The following is a 22,509-nucleotide window of genomic DNA, read 5'->3' as shown; positions in this document are numbered from 1 at the left end:
GTGAAACATTAGTGTGATATCATATTGGAGTCCTAACGAGAGACATAAAGCAAAACCTCATTGAAAAACTGATGAAATAATCTAAAATCTTGAAAGGATTAGTTCATTTAAATACATTAGGAGCTTCTGCAGATCTGAACTGAACCAGCCTTTCTGCAATCCCACGTTTTATTTATAGGTGTGTAACTAGCAGGCCTGCGATTATCTGCGAACGCTCAGACGCCTTTAAGAAGCTTTAATATCAGTTTTCTGACTGTTCGCTGGTCCACGTGTGCGCTCGGAGGTCCTCGAGTCTCTACGTGACGCGTGGAGTGCGAGAGGTCTTCCTCTTCCACCAAAAACAGAGGCGTGCCTATATTTAGCCCGCTCAGCTGCCACGCTACGACACCGAGAAATGCCTGCAGCCATCCTTCCTCTACAACCACTCCAACACCCACAAGCCCACCGCTTCATTAGGGATTCATTTACAGATGTACGACATGCTGACGGTTGTAGGAGAGAAGTCCTGTGGGCCTCTTTAATGGACGCCACGCTCCATGAACGGAGTTCTGCTTATGAAGCGCGTGAATGCAGAATCCTGTCAGCCGTGCGTGAAAGATCGAGCAAGAGACACGCAGGTGAAATGAAAGTCTTCAATTACGCTCAATAACTTCCAAAAAGTACGACTTGAAAGTATGGAAAGTTGTGTTAGAATTTGTGGCGCCGTCATAAAAAAAACCAACATAAACTTTTGTTAAAATACGTATTTTTTTCTCTTAGGAAATTTTCCAGTTTGTCACTTCGCCAATGTTGGGTGAAGTTGGGAAGTTGGCCAAGGTTATGTTTATGTCTGCGTGTATTTATTTATTGTTTTGCATGCATGTCAGCAACTTTTCACCTGAAATGCATCAAATTTCCGGGGATGACTTTTCATCATCCAAAGACAAACTGATTAAATTCTGGAACGTTAACGGCCAACGGTTTCCTAAAATATCCCAAAACTCTGCGAAACTCCTTTCACCCTCCTATCTGCGCTCTACCGAGTGTAGTTCTAGCTTTATATTTAATCAAAATTCTAATCATGGTCAACATCTTTGATATGTTCATATTTTTTTTTACACAGAGTGGATCAGATGGGATCCTCTTATCTAACCCATCGTTTACACCACAAGTGAAAACGCATCGGGTTTGTTTCACAAAAGTTTCATGCTTGCACAAGAAAGTTTTTAAAACTTCCAACGGTTTCCATTGGAAACAGCTGAAAACAATGTAGTTATAGCATGCCAGGCCACAAGTTGGCGCTGTTTTTGCACACACACACACACACACACACACACACACACACACACACACACACACACACACACACACACACACACACACACACACACACACACACACACACACACACACACACACACACACACACACACACACACACACACACACACACACACACACACACACACACACACACACACACACACACACACACACACACACACACACACACACACACACACACACACACACAATGGTGACTGTCAAAATAAAAGTCCAGGAGAACATGGACTGGGAGTCGTGACACCACCGTCATTAGTAGTTTCAGAAAGGTTCCTTGATTCCACGGAGTCACAGGGTTCTCAAAAGGTTCCACCTTGGGAGCCATTTTCAAAAACCTGCATTTTCAGCGACTTCAATCACCTCTGCCACATAACTCAACGGACGTTTTACGTTTCCACTTGTAAAAGTTGTGTAAACCAAACCAGAATGCCGTTTCAGGTAAACATCCATCATCCACACGGTGCAGCGCTTCAGAGAGGGGACATTTTAAAACGCCGGCTCAGTTTTGAGGTGTATATGTACAAAATTATAATGAAGCCAAATCATAATCGGTCGTGAATCAAAACAACGAGGTCTCATGTTTTATATGTACAGAAAACTCTTGATACTTTCCTTCATTGCGCCAACATTACATTTAGACACGACTATAGTGAACAAACTGCTCCATTTAAACAACTGATGCAAAATTATTCCGTGAAATGATCCAATGGCTGCACCAGAGCTACTGATCTCACAAGTCCCAGAGCAAAACACCGCCACATGCAGGCTCCAGGTACACAACTTTTAAGCAAAAAAAACCCCTGAAAACTTTGGCTGCATTGTGGTGGTGGGGCGTTCGGAGCAACTTTTGAAAACAGCTCTGAAAACATTGATCTCACCCAGTCTGTAAGAAGAGGCAGCTAAAGGACCCACGAAGTTTTGAGAAAATTGAGGGAATATTATCTAAATATAATTCCTTTAAGACTCGTTCATTTACCTCAATTAAATATTTTGTTAAAGAAAGAAAATAGTCGCCAGAAACATCAAAATCTGAATCTTCACTGTTTTTACTGTGACGTAGACAAACGTCTCCAGGGCTTCCTATTTGAACCGTTTGTTGTGATTTGTGTGTCTAATAGGTGCTTTAGCGACCTTCTGTTTTATGACCGTCCTGACAGCCAGAACCGGTCAGGAGAACATCAAAACATCTTAAAAGAGCTTCAGCTCACACAGGGAAGGACCCCACACGCCGGAAACAAGCCGCCAATTCAGCTTCTGCCTTCATTTTATGCTCCGGCTCCGAGGGACACAGAGCCGCATCCAGTTTGCAGAGGACGTGAATTTATCTCCTCTTGGCACAGACGAGACGCACTGGAGGCAAACGAGCATCTCCTCAAACGGGAATTCAAATTGAGCGTGGACATGCTCGGAGAGCAACGCCGGAAAAGATCTGGCGCTCCGCCGGCTGCCTGGAACGCCCGTCAACGCTCGCCGTGTCCGTGGTAACGGCGGCACGAGGACGACGGCTCGGCCCGCTGATGAGTCAGACCGAGACGCCCACACCTGAAAGTCACCTGGGCTGGAAACGTACGGAGACAAAAGGCCCAGATGCCGGAGGTTTAACCCTCTCATTCTTCAGCCCTCACTGCTCTCGTGTTGCGCCCGGCGCCCGCGGAGGTTTGCACCAAGGCTGCACGAGGTTAGGAAAACATAAGATACTGCATGTGTCGAGCGTTGCCATAAATATGATTGGTGATGAATACAAGCACCTTCAATTCTTTCTTTTGTTGTGGCCTTGAGTGTACAAGATGAGAACGTCAATATTTTTCTAGAATCAACAGGAAATCAACATAAAGCCAGTTTTAATAAAATTACAGTGAAATGTCCAGAAGAACTTCTCCTGTAACTGTTGCATTATGGGTGTTAATGTACATATTAAGATTCACTCAATCTTCAGCGATACGCTCAGTATGCATTACAATGAGATAAGTGTGATATACTGCGTCAGAATGGGTCAAACGTGGTCCGAAGAGCAAAAAGCAGCATTCATGGAGGGCGCCTTGAACGAAGGCTGATTGGTCAATACATAGATACCGTCATTAGCAGAGTATTGTTTGTGCATAATTCAATCAATGCTCCAATTGAATGGCTAAAAGTATCAAGGAATATTATCTTTAAATCAATATAATTGGAAATGGTGATCCTGAAATGTCCTGTTTGTGATGGGAACGACATCTTTAACCTTTCTACTGCTACCCAGTGATCAAAGATGAGTACTTCAGGGCTTTTCTACAAGACAATGAGACGACCCAGCCTCGTCAAGGACACATCATGAAGTCCCGAGGAGCTCTGGATCAAGGATGAAATGACTTCCAGGACATTCCTCATGATTCAATTGATTTGAGGTGCTTCCTATCCGGACGAATGAGAACATACATACTTCAATAATGATCTCTAGAAAACTCTAAAGCTACCAGATAGCAGAGAATTTGAGATTTGCACACCATGAACAGAAAAAGCTGAATCTTTGCAACAAACAGGAATGTAATCATTTTACCAATTTTCAGTGTAATAAGGTCGTTTTCTGTGTACAAAAAGTCAATAATGGGACCGTTTTAACCATTTCTATTGCAATAAAGCCAATAGTGTTGCTTGCCTACAGTGAGGAAAAGATATTTGAGCAATAACCAAATATGTTACTAGATTAAATTTAAAAACAAATGCTTTCAAAATCTAATAAGTGCAGCTAATAATGTATTAATGCCTAAAAAGGGCTGCATTAAGGGGAAATCCAAGCTTTTTTTGTTTGCAGGTCTATCAGAAATAGGTAAAGCGGATGGGACAGTCTTCTTATTCATTCACAGAGGAAACAAACTCTGCAACACTCTCAATCACGTTTGTAAAAATGCCCCAAAAAAGGGAAAAACATGCCACTGGTGACATTATCGGTTGTTAAAAAAACCTCAAACCACGACACCAACTTAAATCCAGTCAGTTAATGTGGTAGGAAAACATCTAAACATCCATCAGTGTGAAGAGTTGATCTCCCCTCAGGAGCAACGAGTCCATTCATTCATCAGAATTCCTCCTTTACAAAGGCTAATGGATGTTTTTCATTCATTCTCCTCCAGGCTCCAGACTTCCTGTCCCTCTCCGCATATTCGTCCCCGGCTCGACATTTACAAGTTGATCAGCCGCCGTCGCTGCTGCCTTTTCACACCACCCCGACTGTCCGCCCATGACACCCCCCCCCCAAACACACACACACACTTCCTGTAACAACGTCTGCATTGGCAGTAATCTACGAGCCACTTGCACAGCTCTGAATCACAAAGAAGAACAGGCCTGTGACCCCCGTTTCCTCAGAGAGCCGATGAGTCAAGTGAAACATTCAAGAGCTTCTTTCTAACCTAAAACACTTGTTCTCTTAAAATCTCTTAACGTTTGTGTTTCTGGTTCATCCCAAGTAATCCAAGGTTTCCAGACAGCATTTTTCAGAAAACCAAAAACCCATGTGTCCATGTAGACGGGAATAAACCATGTGAATGTTGGAATATTTACACTTTAAGTGAATTAACAAGCACCCATTGAAATAAAATGGTGCAGAAATCTGTGATAAAACAATGTGGTTATTCCCTAATCCAGCTAAAAACACATCAAACTCATCAGAAATACCTTAAAATATCCATAAGGATAACACTTCCAAGGGTTGATCTCTATCTGATGTATTAAATCACAAATCATCATTATGCAGCGTTGATTTACAAGAGGTCATTCAGAAAAGTCTAAAAACTGCCAAAAACATATACTTTTGCATTTAAATGTCAATGTCACATCTTATTAGTAAAGGTTGTTGAAGATGCCCAATCCGTGTCCTCCTCAGTGTGCCTATAAAAGCATAATAGGAAGTGTCTTGTCATTTAAACAACTCTCATATATCACAAACAAACTTATTTTAGGTTTTCTGTTATGAACTCGGCAAAGTTGAAAGAAATGAGGAAGTTACCAAATACGGGTCAAACTACTATTTAAGTGAAACAGCTATTTAGGAGTAGAAATGTAGCTCACACACTGTTCTCAGCTGAGAGTTCCTGTGCATTATCACATTATTTGAAATTTATTTAAATGTATTTCCAAGTCTCTTTCCCTGCGAAATGCTTCCGATAATAATGATGCCATACAGTGTCAACTGACCCATCAATTGATGAGAAATTTGCACAAACGTCTTGCTTCTGTCCAGTACAGATGGCTGAACCAGGAGTAACAACAAAACACCTCGTGCTTCGCTCCGTGTCTCTTTCACCCTCACACCTGTGGAGGATTATTGTTGAGGGACAAAAAAAAAAAAAAAAAAAAACACAACCCAGCCGATTGCATGCTTCTTACATGAATGTTAAGGCTTCTCCAGGTGCACACATGATCGTGCAGGACGCATCTAATGCGTTCGTCAAAACGCACACAAAAGGTGGAAAAAATAAACCCCAAGAGAGGCTGCGGGTTGTGGCGTTAGAAATGCATTGTGCCGCTTGGGCGTGTGACGGCCTCTCCTCTGCATGCATGAACCCTCAGACGGCTGCAGCCTGCGTGCCTTTGTTATCATATAGGAGATGAATATTATGGAGCTCTGGCCTGCAGATGTGATCGATAAAGGCGCCATCCATCCATCCATCCATCCCTGCCCTGTGCTCTGTGCGTCCGCACGACTGCTGCCCAGAGAGGCGCGTAAAGCCCGGAGACCACACAACGTTACACGCAGCGAAACACGCACGTCTGCGCTTTAAAAGCCCGCAACGTGAATTTCAGGGGCACATCTAGTGTGTTTTCACCCATCGCTGTCATCTGCGGGACGCAGGGGGGGGAGGCAGCTCGAAGAGACGCGCTGTTCCTGATGGCGATGGTGCAAATTTAAGATGGTTAAACAACAACATCGAGTCAGCGCAGGGGGACGCCTGTCTGCAATTTCGACGTTAAATGTGCGCGATGCCGCTCGCGGGTTGTAGGTGTGCGGCCAGAACACAAACATGAACGTAAACACACCACGACGCGGAAGGAAGGAGGAAGGAAGGTCCCAGTTAAATCCCCCCCCCCCTCCCCACACACACACACACACACACACACACACAATGCCAGCCAGCCGCGACACGACGAGCCGTGCGCGAAAACACGGATAAAAACACACGAACCCTCCACACACGGAGAGGAAACACTGCGAACAAAGCCACGCAGGTACGAAGCCGCGCACCGGGGCTGGGCCTCGGTTTGTTTCCCCCGCGGTGCGTCGAGGCCTCGCCGCAGCCGCGGCCCCCAGTGAAGCGGCGCATTTGCGCACAGGCGCCCCGCACACGGGGCTCTCTCCGCGGCGAGCCGCGCTCTTTAAAAAGCCACTCACCGGGTCCGAGCGCTTCCATGGCCGAGGCCTCTCTCTCCGTCTCTGTCCCGGCCTGGCGGCTCCGTACCGACGCTGAAATTGGGGGCGGTATCGCGAAGCTTAAAGTGGCTAATTTAAGAAAAGAGAATATAGATAGATGCAGGGATGACTGCTCACTGGACCGACTGACCTGAGCCGAGCTGCCGCGGCTGCTCCTGGCTCGCAGGATTTAACACTGCGCATGCGCCTTCTGCTGGGCGCGCACTACGCATGCGTGAAGTTCTGGATCAAACTCATGGTTCCTTTGCAAACTTGACATTCGTTCTGACGTGAAAACAAAAGCAAAACATGTTTCATTTGGAATAACTGTTCAAAACTCTATTACTGTACATACACACACCAGAAGCGTCCACGAGGGGATATACATATATATCATACATATATATATATATATATATATATATATATATATGTATATAGATAGATAGATAGATAGAGAGAGAGAGAGATTGTTTAGTTATTCTGATCATGATGTGAACTACCTACAATTGGCCAAATCGTGAACTGGGGCATCCTATTGTTGGAATTGCAGTTCTTTGATTAAAATTTCAGATTTGTCATGTGTTGATCGTTCATTTTAATGTGAACTTCATAACGATATAGTAACACGTTGTTGCACTAACACAAAAACTTAGATTTAGAGTTGTTGTTATTTACATATTATAATGTTATTATTTGCTGGTCCGGCCAACCTGTGATCAGATTGCACTGAAGCAAAATGAGTTGGACACCCTTGGTTTACCTCTTTGGATGAAGACTGGAGATTAGCACAAGACCTCAGGTTTTACTGATCCCAACAAGTTGTTAATATCTTATACTGTGAAAACATCAGGGAGTGTGACCGTACATAAACCCCTGTGTGAGGCCACTGTGGGAGAGTTTGGACTTTTTGTTTCCCACCAAGTGGTTAGATTTCTTTGTGCTTCGTTCATTTCGCTTAATGAACATCAGCTGGTTGATCTTCTCTTGTTGTGGCGTGGTTAAGGTTTTCATTGTGAAAATAAAAGTCATTCTCATTTTAGTACACCAAAGCATAAACAGGGGAAATCAAGAATCAGTACATTGAGTAAAGAATAAATAAATAAAATTAAAATACTTTTGAGAAAAGAAAAAAAAAAAAAAAAAAAAGTGGCTGCAGGCACACTATATTGAGTATGACTGATAAACATTTTAACTTCATCTGCACAGCAGGATAATTATCTCTCCTACTCCACAATCCTACACAAACTGAATGGAATCTCCGATATTACGTTTAACAAAGACCATACCTGTCATCTGGATTTAATAAACCATCTTTATTACTGTCCATGATAAAAAGAAAAAGAGGAGTGATTTTGAAGACATTGTATTGTACAGTGCAAATTATTATTCTTTGGCCAAATATATACCTTATTCAAGTGTGTTGATAGAATATCCATAAATAAGCCACAAGCTTTAGCCTATATTCATTTTCTTGGGCATTTAAAATTAACAGTATTTATGGGTGTTTTTAATATCCATGTATTCAATTATGATCAGAAATAAACCATTCATTAGTTATAACCCGACCAATATGCAAAGCTTGTGAACCAAATTATCACAATTACTACTTCCAAATATCAATAATAAATACTTATTGCATAGAATTAAGTGAATTTTCAAGATTTTCAATGGCTGCACACACCTGGACCCCCCTTCTCAAACCACCGTCTGAACTCCATATCCCACCGCCCCCGCCACTTTTCAAACTGCATTGAAATGATGATCAATGAGGCATTCACTAATACTTTTATATTACACGATTAATTCAGAATGCATCACAAGTAATCAAGTCTTGAGAAGCAATCCCAGTCGCCGCCCTCCGGAGCCATCCAGGTTACTATATTAGGCTGCCCCACAACTTGTGCCGTCATGTGGGCGGGCCCGAAGGTCCCAAATTGACCAATAGCAGGGCGAGACCCGGAAGATTGACGCCGTGATGACGAGAGCGTACGGGGCCAGCTGTCACGGCGCGCGAAAGATCAAAATTTTCATTCGGCGGGAGGAAGACAAACCGTCCGTGCAATCGGGGTCTAAATGTTGACCAAAACACCGAAATAGCGTTGTGTCACGCAGACTTTGGGATCGTAACGTCTGTTTGTGACTGCCACGGTTAAACGAAGAGCTGGTTTAATCCGCCGAGGAACTTAAACGAGGCTGCCAGCAGAGATGAGCCTCGTCCTCGCCCAACAACAGGTGATTAAATGCTCCAATTTTCATATAAAATTAGACTAAAGTGACCGCTTTAGCTTCATATACGACACACCTTCAGATAAAAGCAGCGTAAACACTGAATATACTGTGCACGCATTGTTAGCTTTAGCCATGTAGCATGGGTGAGGTGTTTCGGGTTCACTGGTTTCCCTGTTAAATGGCGACCGACTTTATTTTAGCGTGATGGTAACAGCAGAAGTTAAGAACACGACAGAAGTCTGTAGTTCTCCCGACGAACGCCATTTGACTGCATTTACAATATAGTTTAGAAGTGAGTCTTATTTTAACATCTGCATTTACGAGCAGCAACGAATGAACGAAGTCGGTCACCAGTTAACAGGGAATCCAGTTAATCCGAAACACCGGGTTTAGCTGATAACGGATTATCCGGCATTCAGCTTCCTCTTAGAAAGTACCTTTCTGTTAAAATCTCACATCCATATCCCCTCATCTTTTGGCATACCCTGTGTATTATATCAACGCGTGTATTCGACTCGTTTTATGAAGAATAAACTTGTTACAGACGTGAAAAGGAAGCTAAATCTGCAGCTAACTCTTGTGTTCATTGTTTGGTTTGTCGCAAGGCGCCACTAAAACTACCATTTATCTTGTTACACATCACAATAAAGACACCGGTTATCCATGTTTCCCTTTGCAAAACACGTGCATTTTCTTGACAGAAAGCATTTAAATAGGTAATATCAAACGTGCACATTTATAAACACAAATGCATGCGTGAATATGGATGTGCGTTTAAAACAATGCAGTACATTGTTTTAAACAGTGTAATTAAGGGATTGATTAGACTTAAACTGAAAACAAATACGTACATTGCTTTTTTTCCCCACCACCTGAATGCTGTTTATTAGTCATGAATTCCACAGCTTTTCATTAGTGTTGTCTCACAATGTAATCAAGCCTTTTTGTGTAAAAGTAAAATGTTCTTTACTGTTCCCAGGTGGAGGAGCTCCCGGTCGTGGTTCAGCCTGCAGCAGAGAGCGATTCAGACAGCGGGATGGGCTCACCAATAGATGACATGACCACAGAGGCGGCTCGTGGTAAACAAGAGCTTCAAGGTAAAACCAGCTGCAAAAATTGTGAAACTTGGCCGTCAAAGCTGGATTAAACTCTTTACAATGGTCACAATCCAAATTGCGTTCACGCATTAAGTTTGAAGCTCTGTTTGCTTGTTGGATGTCGTATTTACAGGTTATGGACCTTTCTGAATGTGGAGTAGATGAAGAAAAATACACACAAATCTAACTTTTTTTTAGTACTTTAAATCACATGCAGTGTATATTATTATTTGGATAGTCTAAGCTTTACAGACGTGGTGCTTCTGGTGGAAGCGTGTGTAATAGTGCCACAAGCACATTAAAAAGAAGCAACACACTGTGTGTCACTGCCTGTTTGTTTATTGTTTCTAGATCCACACTAGTTTCCAAAGTAGTGACAACTATTGTTCCTGGGTTCCAGGAAGTCAAACATGTATTACATGATACCTAAAAATGGCTCAGATTCATGAACGTATCAATACACATAAAGTACCAACATAGAGACATTCACAACCAAAACCAGAGCTAAAGCAGAAGAAACGACAAAAAAAAGACTTGTAACTTTGAACAAAATCACGATGGTCAACATGATTTCCTTGGATGGTTTTTGTACAGTTGTCTGTGTACAGAAGAGAGGTGAAGTTTAAATACCAGTAGGTCAAGTTTGGTTTGTTAGTCACGAAACGGGACAAAATGATGAAAGGACAGCCAACAGTTAAGATACTAGGTAATAACCAGTGATGAACTAAGAAAGTCACTGATTTTAATCTCTGTGAAATAATAATGAGTAAAAACAGATCACAGTTGAAGAAAATGATCCACTTTCAAACGTGTAATGAGGATTTGGGCCGGTCTGTGGGTGTAGTGGTTATCAGTGTCCTCAGTGTGTGTGACCTGTGTGACCTGTGTAGAGTTCACCCTTTCTAATCTGGTTGGCTGATGCGCTCTGTGACCCTGACTTGGATTAAAAAAAGATTTTTACAAGTGGATTTCAAAGCACATTTAAATACCTTATTTCTACATGATTTAAATTAAGTTTATTCACATAACATGAAAGTCAACAAAGCAACTGACAGAGTATTCATTATTTATTAACCTGTATTTATACAGGCAGTCCCACTGAGGCTGATTTAAAAGAGAGACCTGCTTTGGACAGACGGTTCCTAAAATACTGATCCAGATGCGTCTATCTATCAATGCTTGCTGTAAAGAGTTGATTACTGGTGCAAACAGATTTTAAAAATCTGCCTTGTGAAAACAATACAACCGGTCAAACAATGGGGATTTCAGTTAAGGGTAATGTGTATTTTGAGAATTTCGGTTTTAAGTTGAAAGCATAAATTTTTTGCTGTTTAATTCCCAGAATCAGACGAGGATGAAACCATCGGCGCCCACAGAAAGCCTCACCGTAACGCCATCAGAGACAGCGACAGCGAGGACGAGCAGGCAGAGAACAGCGTGAACATGGCCGATGCGCTGGTGCTGTCCACCTCCAGCGGCGAAGAGGAAGAGAAGGAGACGACGAACAGCCCGCAGAAGAGCAAGAGAATAAGCCGCGCTCCGGTTGACAGTGACGACAGCGAGACGGAACAGGAGAGGAGCGAAGAGGTGAAGAAGAAGAGAGAGAAGAGTCGGAGGCATCGTGACAAGAAGGAGAAAGCCAGGAAGGCCGTAGAGAAAGTGAAAAGGAAAGAGAAGCGATCTGGACTGAATGAGGTGAGAGTGATTCATTTGACGGCTGACATTGGCTCCTGGACACTGGAGGGACAGACGTCATGAGGCGAGTCAGTTTGTCCTCCGGATGCTCGGAGGTAAATCACTGTGGTTTCCTGTGACCTGCTGATCTCATTTAGAGCGCCTGAGAGCAGGCAGAGCTCCCAGCCTCCCCGTGAGCTCCTTTAGTCTCCAAGATGGGTCCCACGCCTCATTTTAGAAACATCTGACACAGCCTCAAAAAGAGTTGTCAGTTTCTTTCTAGTTCCTGTAAAACCCTCCAGATTATGACAAAGCTGATTATTATCTCTATCACCAAGCGGATCGAGCCAAAAGAGTAAAAATATATCCATTAAAATCTGTGTCATCATCTTCCACTGACCCCAAAGTTTCCTAATGAGGCATTTTCCATTTGCTAATGTTGGAAGTTGATTTAGTTAAATTTTGCTCGTGATGTTTAGTTTGAAACAACCGTGAGTGTAAAAGTTCCCTGTTGGGCAGCTGATCAACTCCAGCTTCACTCCCTGTCCTCAGGACTCGTCCGCCCCTCGAGCGCTCAACGACAGCGGGTGTCCGCTGGGCGACCCCGACCTCTTCGACACGGGTCTAGGTGATGAAGAGGAAGAGTCTCTGGATGCAATCCGAGCGGCTATAAAGAAAAAGATGAAAAAACACAAGGTATTAAAAAGATGATTGAACACAAGCAAGTGGAAATGGTTGCTTTGGTAGATTCCTGCTGGATGCCTTTTTATCTCTCAAACCAAATAGGAACTTTTGGCTTCATCTGGGACTTTTTAATGTTTTTTTGTTTTTTTTTTAACATTATAAGATATATATTTTTTTAAATTGTCCAACTCTTCCGGGCTCATTAGGTGCTTTCAGTTTGAAATATACAGTAAATCTTTATGTTCTGCAGTGATTTTCACTGTTGTAATTCTAATTTGCTTTTTCTTCGATTTCAGTTCATCTTTGTTGCACTGAAAATGCAAATTCTGATCAAATAGTTACTAGTTTTACCATTAAATTTTATTAAATTAAGATGCACATATTATTGAGTCAAGTTTTGTTTGGATGAAATCACATGGCGTTAAACAGCTGTTGAATACCAGTAACAGGACGCGGTCACATACACCTATGTAATCAATAGTACAGACATTCATCTTAAAGTTTGTTTCATCCTTTTGAAAAGTTGATTATTTGGAGTTTCCTCACTGCGCCTGTAGGATCCGCTCCTGGATGAAGATGAAGTGAACGACGATGAAGAGGCAGTGGAGAAACCGCAGCGTGTGGTGAGCAGCGTTAAAAGACCCAATTCCAGCCTAAATGACAGAAAAGCTTTTCTCACTGTCGACATGTGACGTTTCAGGAGCGAAAAGCTGCGCGAGCCAGCAAAGACGCCATGAAGCAGCTGCACAGCGAGTCTCAGCGGCTGGTCAGAGGTCCGTTTGTCACTGGACACTTGCTTGTTTTTTTCTCACTCAGTTTTATGAAAAATTCACATTAAAAAAAAAAAAAAAATCCTTTGTTTCGTTCTTGAAAGTTGATCGCTGATGTTTTTCTTTTGTCATTTAAAGAGTCCACACTCGGGCTTCCTTATCACATCCCCGAACCCAAAACCCTGGACCAGTTCTTCAAGAAGAGAGCCCGGCCGGAGGGTCCCGCCATGGCTGCACTCAAGTAATTATACTTTTTTAATCAGAAACGAGCCTCTTGGGAAGATATTAGGAAAAAGACGTGTCGAGTCCCATCGGCAGTTTGGACACATTTTAGTTTCACGTCATCATGAAAATCAGAAATTAAATGAAAGATTTCCTTCTTTTAGATCCACAAAGTACTCAAAGATGTTGCTGGAGATGGCGCCTCCTCCTCCTCCTCTTCCTCCTCCTCCTTCACTCCCAGTAAACCCACCCACAGACCAACCCTCCCCTCCCTCCCTGGATGCCTCCTCCTCTGAGGTCTCACCAGAACTCCAGCCTCCGATCGCCTCCACCCCAGAGGAGAGCGTCGTCACTGAATCCCCAGTGATCCCGGGTCCAGATCAGGAATCTGGCCCGATGCTGTTCCTCTCTGAGAGTTTAGAGGAATCGCTCATAGAGGAAGACAAACCCGACTCTGGAGAGGAAGCTACGACTCTGCCCACAGAGCAAATCCCACCAGCAGCAGCAGCAGAGTCTCCGCACTCTGAGACTCACTCTGAGGCTTTAGTTGAACCCGTGGACCCTCACATCAATAATGCTGACTCGGCAGGATCAGAGCCGTCAGTGAAGCAGCTCACCAAGCCAAAGAAGGACAAACTGACCCGACTCAAGGAGCTGGGACTGACCCCCCCACCCGTGGCGAAGCTGTGTCCAGACGACGGAGCGTTCATTCAGCTCGAGCCGCCGCAGCTCAACCCCGGTGAGTTTAGACTGAAAGTGAATCGTCCGCCTGTTTTTCCTTCCGTTTATTTACATCTCCTCTTCTCATCGTGAACCAGGTGTGGAGGCTCTGAAGGAGCGCTACCTCCGACACGTCCACGCTCCGACGCGCCCGCAGGGAGAGCGCACGATGCAGCTCAGCATCGTCCGCAAAGAAAGCACGCCGTCCGGTCAGGAGGAGCTGCTCGCCGAGTCCATGAGCGTCACCGTGAAGGAAGGAGCCGAGGAGCCGGCCAAGACCAAACCAGGTCTGCAAACACAGAGCGTAGAGGAGGGCGGTCAGGACGCCAACAGCTGGACAATATGCTGGCTTTCACCAGCCAGCCACAACATTATGACCACTGAGAGTTGGGCGTTTTAAAACGACTGTCTCCAAGAAGCATTGAGGCTGTTTGGGGTGGAAGGAGTGCTTACACTAAATACTTAGATTAATCTTCTGTTCATTCACTTTGCTACATCCGCCACTGCTGCCTAAAACTTTTGCACGTGGACGTGTGGAGGCGTGGAGACTCACACGTCGTCTGCCGATTATAAACCGGCCGCTTCACACAGGACTGACTCTCCTCTCGGTCTGCAGGACAGAAACTGCTGACCCTGAAGCAGCGCCTGCATCTGGCCATGGCCCAGCGACGACAGGAGGAGAGGACACGAAGGGCCGAGCTGAACCGCCTGGACAACGAAGAATGCGGCGAGGAGGAAGAGGAGGAGGAAGACATGACCGACGAGTCTGAGGAAGAAGAGGTACGGAGGCCTTTTCACACTTTTTGGGAAGTAAAATTCCTCCGTTTGTACTTAGTTTGTGTTTCTGGCCTCAGGGGGTCGATGAGCTTCTGGGAGGAGACGATGGTGAGGAGGAGGAGGAGGAAGAGGAGGAGGAAGGCAGCGTGCCTCAGAGCATCAGGAGTGCTTCTCCTGTGGCGCTGTGCCGACCCTCGCCGACCCCTGACCTCACAGACGGGACGCTCATGTTGTTTCCTGGGAACTCCTGCTCTCGCACAGGGTGAGAGCTCGAGCACTTTGAACGACTTTACTTTCTTACGTTTCTTTGTACGTTTCAAAAAGTATTTTGCTCCAGAAATTTGCTTCATATTGAGATTTTTATCATTTTCTGTACTAATTATTTGGTTTTGTGAAAATATCGATATTTTCATCATCAATGCCACAACGAAGAAAAAGTTTAAAATGTTAATTTTAAGTTTATTATGGCTCTATTTTACTGATCGGGCCCACTCCAGATGAACTTAAGCTGGACGGAAATGTTTTTGACACTTCTGTTCAACTGTTTACGTTTGAAGGTAAAAGCCTTCACAGATAAATCAACAAGATTTCCTCAAAGTGTTTATAATGTTTGTTTGCTGGTTTCCCCTGCAGTGACGGGGTGCGGCGGTCCGGCCCCCCTGGACACGACGGCAGTAATAAGATGGGTGCGTGAAGTCCAGTTTCAGGTTCACCTCTCTGTTAGATGTGATCCTTACATCCTGTCCTCCCTCTCTCCCCCAGAGGAGGACGACTCTCTCTCCACGGTGAAGGACAACAGCCACAACAGCAGCTTCGACCTGGGAGCATCCATGATCACGTCCTACCAGCCCGTCACTAACCAGCGCTCGGCGGGGCGGGGCGTCCCCAACCCCTCCATCTTCCGCTCTCCTTCGCCCTGCCTCTTCAGGCCCAGCTTCCTCGGCTCTGCTTCCAAGGTCAGACTCGGGTTTTGTTTTAGTCCCTTGTAGAAGCATTAATAAAAGAGAAATGTTTCAAACACACCTAAAGGGTGGACAGACGTGGAAACGTTTTAATAGTTAAATGAAGCCTCAAGCTGTTAAAGAGGGACGGTTGCTCAGTGTCCCCTCCGCCTTGAATGACGGATTTGTTCAGATTTTTGTGGAAGGGGTTTGCTGAATTAACAAAAGTCGCAGCAGTGTTTTCATGTGATCTGTGTCTACGTGCTCCTGCGCCGAAAATCCAGCAGAAGTCAAATAAAATATGGTGGATAATAAATAGTGCACCTGCCTGAGGAAACAGCCTCGTACACAAACTTACATTTCAAAGTCCAGGTAAAGCAAAGTGGAAGTTTATGATGTCGTATTTTTTAATGACGCTTTTGGGATCAATAAGTAGTGAAAACTGTGACCGACGGCGAGTTAGAGGCTTTTAGTTGCAGCAGGTCTAGTTCTGTCATTCCTCTTCCACTTATGTAATGATCTTAAGTTCTTTATTATATCTACATCACATACATCTATAAAAATGTGTTTTTAAATGGACAGGATGAGCTGAATGTTAGTCTTCTCCTCTCGGACAGAGTTCAGGAAAGCTCTCGGAGCCCTCTCTCTGCCTCCCTGTTGAGGACTCCCAGGACCTGTACGCCCCCACGTCTCCCGGGGCAGATCTGGGCCCCCTGGGCGGGGCGGCGTCCGGTCCCGGTCTGGGGGGATTCTCCCAGGGCCGGTTCTCCCTGGAGGACGACACCCACTCCCAGCTGCTGGACGCAGACGGCTTCCTGAACGTGGGTCCGCGTCCCGGCGTGCCTGGCTCCCACAAGAGGCAGCTGCTCCTGGACAACCTGGATGAGAACGCCATGGACGCCAACATGGGGGAGCTGCTGGGGCTGTGCTCGGGGGGCTTCGGGCCGGGCCGGACGACGCAGGACGAGCTGCTGGAGCTGTGCTCCGGAGCGTTCCCGACCACGCAGGCTGCCGACAAAGAGGCGGCAGTCGAGACGAGTAAAGGGGAAGGAGAGGGCGAGGGATCGGGCGACGCCATGGAGGAGCTGCTGGGGCTCTGCTCCGGAAAATTCCCCAGTCCAGGTCCGAGTTCCGTCTAGACTACGTTCAATTTATCTTCAACATGCAGGTCACCACAGGCCTGAGGTCTGAGCCCCCGTGCTAGTCGTTAGCGTTAGCCAAGGACTGAGTTTATCTCGGCTCTTAATATTTAGTTTCAGTCCAGCTCTTTGCTTAAGATGCATTTTAAAGTAGTTTTAGTAACTATTGAAAAGTTCTGTTATCAAATGAATTTAAAATGTCCTTTTCCTCTTAATTTCAGGTTCGGCTCCAACGGCTTCACCTGCACAGGACAGGTACAGTAAAGTCATTCATAAACGTTCTATACGTAGAATCTAATTTCATGTATACTAAAAACTCCAATGCTCATTTCTCTTTGCAGTAAAAAGAACCTTGAGGAAGAGGAGGAGGAGGAAGAGGATGACTGCGGGTTCCGGCTTCTCTCGGATGTGGAAAGTGACCAGGTGAGGATAAAAAGGAATATTTGTCGTCAATATCTTTTTTTTTTTTTTCAGTGTGGATGAAAGCAAACTGAAGTGTGGGTATTACAGGAGGAGGAGGAGGAGGAGGAGGGTGGCAGTGATGGAGAGGAGGAGGATGAAGACAACGAGGTGGAGGAGGAGGAGATGCATGCTGTGTTTGCACCGCGGCAGATCAAGAAAAAGAAGAAAATGTACGTGGAAAGTCGATGAGACGCAGGACTGCAGCGTCGGGCCGGACTGAGTTTGGTTTTTGAGAAGTTTTAAAGGGTTTGCGTCCGCAGGCGTCTCACCGACTACCTGGACGCGGAGGCCGAGCTGTCGGGCAGCGATCTGGGAAGTGAGGACGAGGACGACGGCGGGGAGAGCGAGTACGAAGAGGAGGAGCCGGTGGAGGAGCTTCCCTCCGACGAAGAGCTGCAGGAGCAAGTCAACAAGATTCACATGTACGTCAACGACCTGATGAAGGACGAATGTCTGGAACCAGCTTTCTGATGGTTTTTCAATCAGACGCGTCACGTTGATCTTTGTAATGAACTCAGTAGCGACACAAAAGTCCTAATTTCAGTCCTGGACCTGAAAACAGCTTCAGGTTCTCTTGACCAATCAGATGCCGTCATTTCTTTTTCAATATTGTGCTCGAAGGGAACAAAACATAAATGAAATTGTGCGTGTGCGTGTGTGTGTGTGTGTGTTAAAGGAAGCAGATATTGGATGATGACAAGCGCCACCTGAGGCTCTACCAGGAGCGATACCTCGCTGACGGCGACTTGCACTCCGACGGTCCGGGACGAGCCCGGCGCTTCAGGTGGAAACACATCGGTGAGATTATTACTAAATGTGATCGTGGCTGCAGAAGAGGGGAGTTTGAGACGGGAATATATTAAGTCTTCCACTCGGGTCGTAGTTTCTTCTTAAAGATTGTTTCCGTCTCCTACAGACGACGGTTTCGACACGGACATGGCGGGATTAGAGGGCGAGGAGGACGGCGAGGAGGACGAGGACGTGGACCAGACGGAGATCCAGCGGCGGAAAGAGAGACTGGAGAGGGAGCAGTGGCTCCGAGAGCAGGTGGAGTCATCACACCTCTTGCAGGTGACGCAGATTATCCAGGTTTTCATCCTGAAAACATTCCTCCTTCATTCCTCCTCTCAGTCCGAACAGAAAGCCAAGAAAGGAGAGAACCTGGACGCAGACGACGAGAACCTCGGAGAGGAGGACAGTCGGTTCATGAAGCTGGCCAAGAAGCTGACGGCCAAGACTCTGCAGATGAAGGGTTGGTTTGACCTCTGACCCCTGAGCTGGCGCTCCGCTCTGACGCCTCTCAGTCAGGATGTTCCTGGTCTGGGTACTTTACATGTTCCACGTACAGAAAAAGCTGCTTTTAGACTAAAAAATAACCAAACCTGGTTGGAACCACGAGCTCCACTAATGTTGGTGTTTGCCACCAGTTAGTTATCTGTTGATTCATTTCACCCCAAAAAAATATTTAGTTTTTTTTTCTTCGTGAATTATTACTCTCAATGTTTGTTTTTAGTTTTTTTTTAAATTGCGTATGTGAGAAAATATTCAGTAATAAGTTTTCACAAACAAAATGCAGCTCAAAGTGCTTCACAATATAAAAATAAATAAATAAAAAATGGTGAAAAAATTGTTTATGAAATGTGGAAGATTAAAGCAAATAAGATTATAAAACAAAAAAAATGACAAAGATAATGGTTTAAGTTAATAAGATAAGAGGGAAATAATTTCACCTTTTTGTTGCATGAAAAGAGAAAACTGCTTCATAACAGGAACATTTGATCAAATTCTTTATATGATGATGATGATGATGAATGTTTTGAAATGAAGACGAGATGTTCTTCATCAGTGGTTTTATTAGTGAGCACGAGGTTCACTTGTTTTGTTTCATCTTTCCAAAGCTGAGCCTCCTGCGGCCCCCCAGCCGGCGAAGAGGCCCCCGGCCGCCCTGAACCCCTTCCTGAGACCCTCACAGCCGTCGCAGGTCTGACAAACACACAAACACTTTTCTCGGCCGTAAAGAGACCAGAGTCAAACACATGAATCTGTTCTTGACCTTCAAAATAATCTGGTTTTTCAACTGAAGACTGAAGCTTGTAATGGATGTTTATTCAGGGAAAACCACAGAATTAATGTCGACTCAACAAAGAGACTATTTTTATATTCAGAGACACAGAAGGACCATGTCTCTCCTGCTGGAGTCTTAAAAAGCTTCACGCATTTCTTCCACCAGTCAAACCTTTTAAAGATGTTTTTGTAATAATCCCTCGAGTCGATCCTGTTCATGTTTATTGGAAAAACTTTGCATCAAGAAATAGTTTTAAAATGTTTGTTTTCTCTACTTCTCATTCCTTTTTGTGACTTTTTCCACTCAAGCTGAAACTACACTTTTTTTTAAGTATTTAAGTATCCTGCTCCCTTCTGCCTCGTATAATTTATTAAAATTGTACAATTTAAAAAAAAAATTAAATACAAAATCCTTGTAAAACGTACTAACTGCAGACAGTATTGTAACAGTACATTAAAGAAATCTGCATTTGCTGGAAATAAGTAGTTTTCTTTCCTCCAGTTTTTGTGAAGTTGAGTTGAATGTGTGTGACGCTGCTGCGTTCAGGTCCGGAGAGGCTCGCTGCTCAGTCAGCCGCACGCCGTCCTCCAGAAACTGGCGTCCATCTCTGACGGAAACCCGCTGGCGCCCAGGAACACCCGGGGCTTCCTGTTCCAGACGCTCTCGCCTGAGAAGGACAACGCGGCGTCCGGCGGCGGCGGCGCTCAGAAACAGGCGAGCTGCTTTTATTAATCCGTCTCCGCTCATTCGACTGGTTTACTCATCTTTTTTCATTCGTCTTCTTCATGGTGTTTGGTTAACACTAAACTAATTACTGCAGTAAAGGACAACAGAAAGCAAACTTTAATGAAACCTTTGTGTGTGAAATGTATTCTGCATGTTTTGTTTGTTTGTTCTTTTTTACCAAAAAAACCCAACAAAACAGAACGACGCCCTTTTATGAATTCACTAGAAGTGGAACTCCTGTATCGACTGGCTTTATTATTCCAAATGACAAAGTGAGAAACGCTCTGCGTTGTTAAATGATGGTCTTTCTCAATTTAAAACCGATTGGTAAACATACCACACTTTAAAGATTACAGCACTCAAACTTATGTTTTTATTACTGTTTTGGGCAGAATTCAACACTTTTCATCTGTTAAACTTTAAAAACCTTCAGTTTGTTTTCCTCCACGCCGCTGGGACGTCACTGGGCCAAAATCATGTGACTGTGGCTTGTTTTGGTTTTTTTCCATTTATATAAATAATCTGATGTAATCTCAGTATGTGACGGCAGGGGGCGCCAGAGTCCACGATGCTGCTTTCAGACACCATGGATTAAGATGAAGCTCCATTATGGGCTTTAAACTGTTTTTTAACTTTTTCCTCAATTTTTAAAAATACATAAGAATAAAAACTAATTAACGAAATAAAGACAAACTGAACCAAATGGATGAAATAAATTGACATCGATTTTAGAACGATCACTAATCCAACACATCACTGTTAAACCTTTATAATACACTATTAATTCTTTAGAAATTGTTTTAAAAAGTTCTTACTCATTTATAAATGGGATAAAATCCTAAACTGACCAGAATCCCAAACATTTCATGATTTAAAGCTTCAGTTCTTTTAAAGTAACACCCAGTTCTTACATTTCATTTTATTTAAAAAATAATAATAATTATTGACTCTAAGATCCTAAAGTAGTGTAGTATCTATATGTTATACCTACAAAATTACACCAAATGTGACTTAAACAGTGAAAAACACCTTTTTATTGTAAAAAAAATCGATCTTGTTTACAGAAAAATGTTTTTAAAAATGAACCACATGACGCTATTTTCCTGTAACCTGACTCAAAGTATACTTATTCAACATAAACAAGTTTTCACCTGTTTATGAAAGTTAAACTTACAAAAATGATTTTTTTAAATGCAGCAAAAACTTGAATCTGTTCACTTTTTATGTCCTCGCTGTAGAAATAACTGAACTTTTCAAAGCGTTTATATTTCACGTTTGTTTATCTTGGTCTCGAATCAACTGGACGTTTTTCACCATTCTTGATTTTACTTTTTATATTTCACCCTAAATGTATAATTTGCCGTTTTTCTGCACCGCCTCACCTGCGTGATTCAACAATTATTCATTTTGACATCATGTTGAGCTGCTGGACCTAAAACTGGACGGGGAAAAAATCAGAGTAGGATTATTATTAATTTATTAATTTTATGTAACAAATCCATTTTATAATTCACAATATAAATGGTACATTTTGAAAACCAATGTGGAAATTGAACAAACTACCCAGTTATATACAACCATTAGAAGTAAAATGCTCCCTGTGTGTGTGTTGGTCAGACGGTGAAGAAACGGGGGTCGGTGGACTCTGTGAACCCGGCGGCGAAGAGGATCTGCAGGGAGAACCGACCTGCATCGAACCCCAAAGCCTCCCAGAGGAGCATCTTCACCTTCCTGGACCACTGAGGAGCATCTTCACCTTTCTGGACCACTGAGGAGCATCTTCACCTTCCTGGACCACTGAGGAGCTTCTTCACCTTCCTGGACCACTGAGGAGCATCTTCACTTTCCTGGACCACCGAGGAGCATCTTCACTTTCCGGGACCACTGAGGAGCATCTTCACCTTCCTGGACCACTGAGGAGCTTCTTCACCTTCCTGGACCACTGAGGAGCATCTTCACCTTCCTGGACCACTGAGGAGCCTCTTCGTCGATCTTAATCGTCTCACTGAACACACTCTGCTGCGTTCTGGTTCCACAAGCTGATTTGAAGCTAAACGTCCTGGACCCGGTGGGTTTGCATGTTTACACTGCCTGAGAAGGGCAGACTGGAGCTCCGCCCCTCGATTGTAGGTAATTTAATATCTATTCTCTGACCTCGGGCCACTCGATGGCGGTCCAAATCAAAAGTGTTTAATCGTGTAAATATGGACTGACGTGTTTTTAACAGGTGGAAATGTTTTTGTGGTGATTGAATGTTTGAATCTGTAAATAAAAGTGTATTTTAAGACATT

The 22,509-nt window shown here is 44.1% G+C and overlaps 2 protein-coding genes across 7 annotated transcripts in view; one reads left to right on the top strand and one right to left on the bottom strand.

Moving 5' to 3' along the window:
* The window catches only part of ago4 (argonaute RISC component 4), a 28,950-nt gene extending 22,028 nt beyond the window's left edge, over nt 1-6,922 (bottom strand). For 2 of the 6 annotated variants that reach the window (XM_080484925.1, XM_080484928.1), the window contains exon 1: nt 6,692-6,881. In XM_080484925.1, coding sequence (XP_080341051.1) covers nt 6,692-6,710 — 19 coding nt within the window. In that variant the 5' untranslated portion in view covers nt 6,711-6,881. Of the gene's footprint in view, nt 1-6,691 lie in introns of all 6 variants that reach the window. The other 4 variants (XM_080484923.1, XM_080484926.1, XM_080484924.1 and 1 more) reach the window with 4 other exon arrangements.
* Nucleotides 6,923-8,680: 1,758 nt separating this feature from the next.
* clspn (claspin) lies at nt 8,681-22,509 on the top strand. Its single transcript, XM_080485744.1, has 24 exons — nt 8,681-8,944; nt 9,921-10,038; nt 11,381-11,733; nt 12,265-12,408; nt 12,954-13,019; nt 13,097-13,169; nt 13,305-13,407; nt 13,553-14,127; nt 14,207-14,395; nt 14,725-14,888; nt 14,963-15,147; nt 15,519-15,571; nt 15,648-15,841; nt 16,444-16,948; nt 17,187-17,220; nt 17,307-17,388; nt 17,476-17,597; nt 17,688-17,849; nt 18,104-18,225; nt 18,344-18,474; nt 18,559-18,679; nt 19,326-19,408; nt 20,039-20,206; nt 21,836-22,509. The coding sequence occupies exons 1-24, from the start codon at nt 8,918-8,920 to the stop codon at nt 21,959-21,961; spliced, it is 3,900 nt and encodes a 1,299-aa protein (XP_080341870.1). The 5' UTR covers nt 8,681-8,917; the 3' UTR covers nt 21,962-22,509.

Source organism: Lipophrys pholis, assembly GCF_963383615.2.
Source record: "Lipophrys pholis genome assembly, chromosome: 17".
Taxonomy (NCBI): domain Eukaryota; kingdom Metazoa; phylum Chordata; class Actinopteri; order Blenniiformes; family Blenniidae; genus Lipophrys; species Lipophrys pholis.
This window is presented reverse-complemented; position numbering and strand designations above follow the sequence as displayed.

Excerpts from the sequence above, each read along its gene's own strand:
- clspn (XM_080485744.1), top strand. The coding sequence starts at position 8,918 with ATGAGCCTCGTCCTCGCCCAACAACAG. Across the intron at positions 12,409-12,953 it reads AAAAGATGAAAAAACACAAG|GATCCGCTCCTGGATGAAGA; the intron begins GTATTAAAAAGA and ends CTGCGCCTGTAG. Across the intron at positions 15,148-15,518 it reads AACTCCTGCTCTCGCACAGG|TGACGGGGTGCGGCGGTCCG; the intron begins GTGAGAGCTCGA and ends TTTCCCCTGCAG.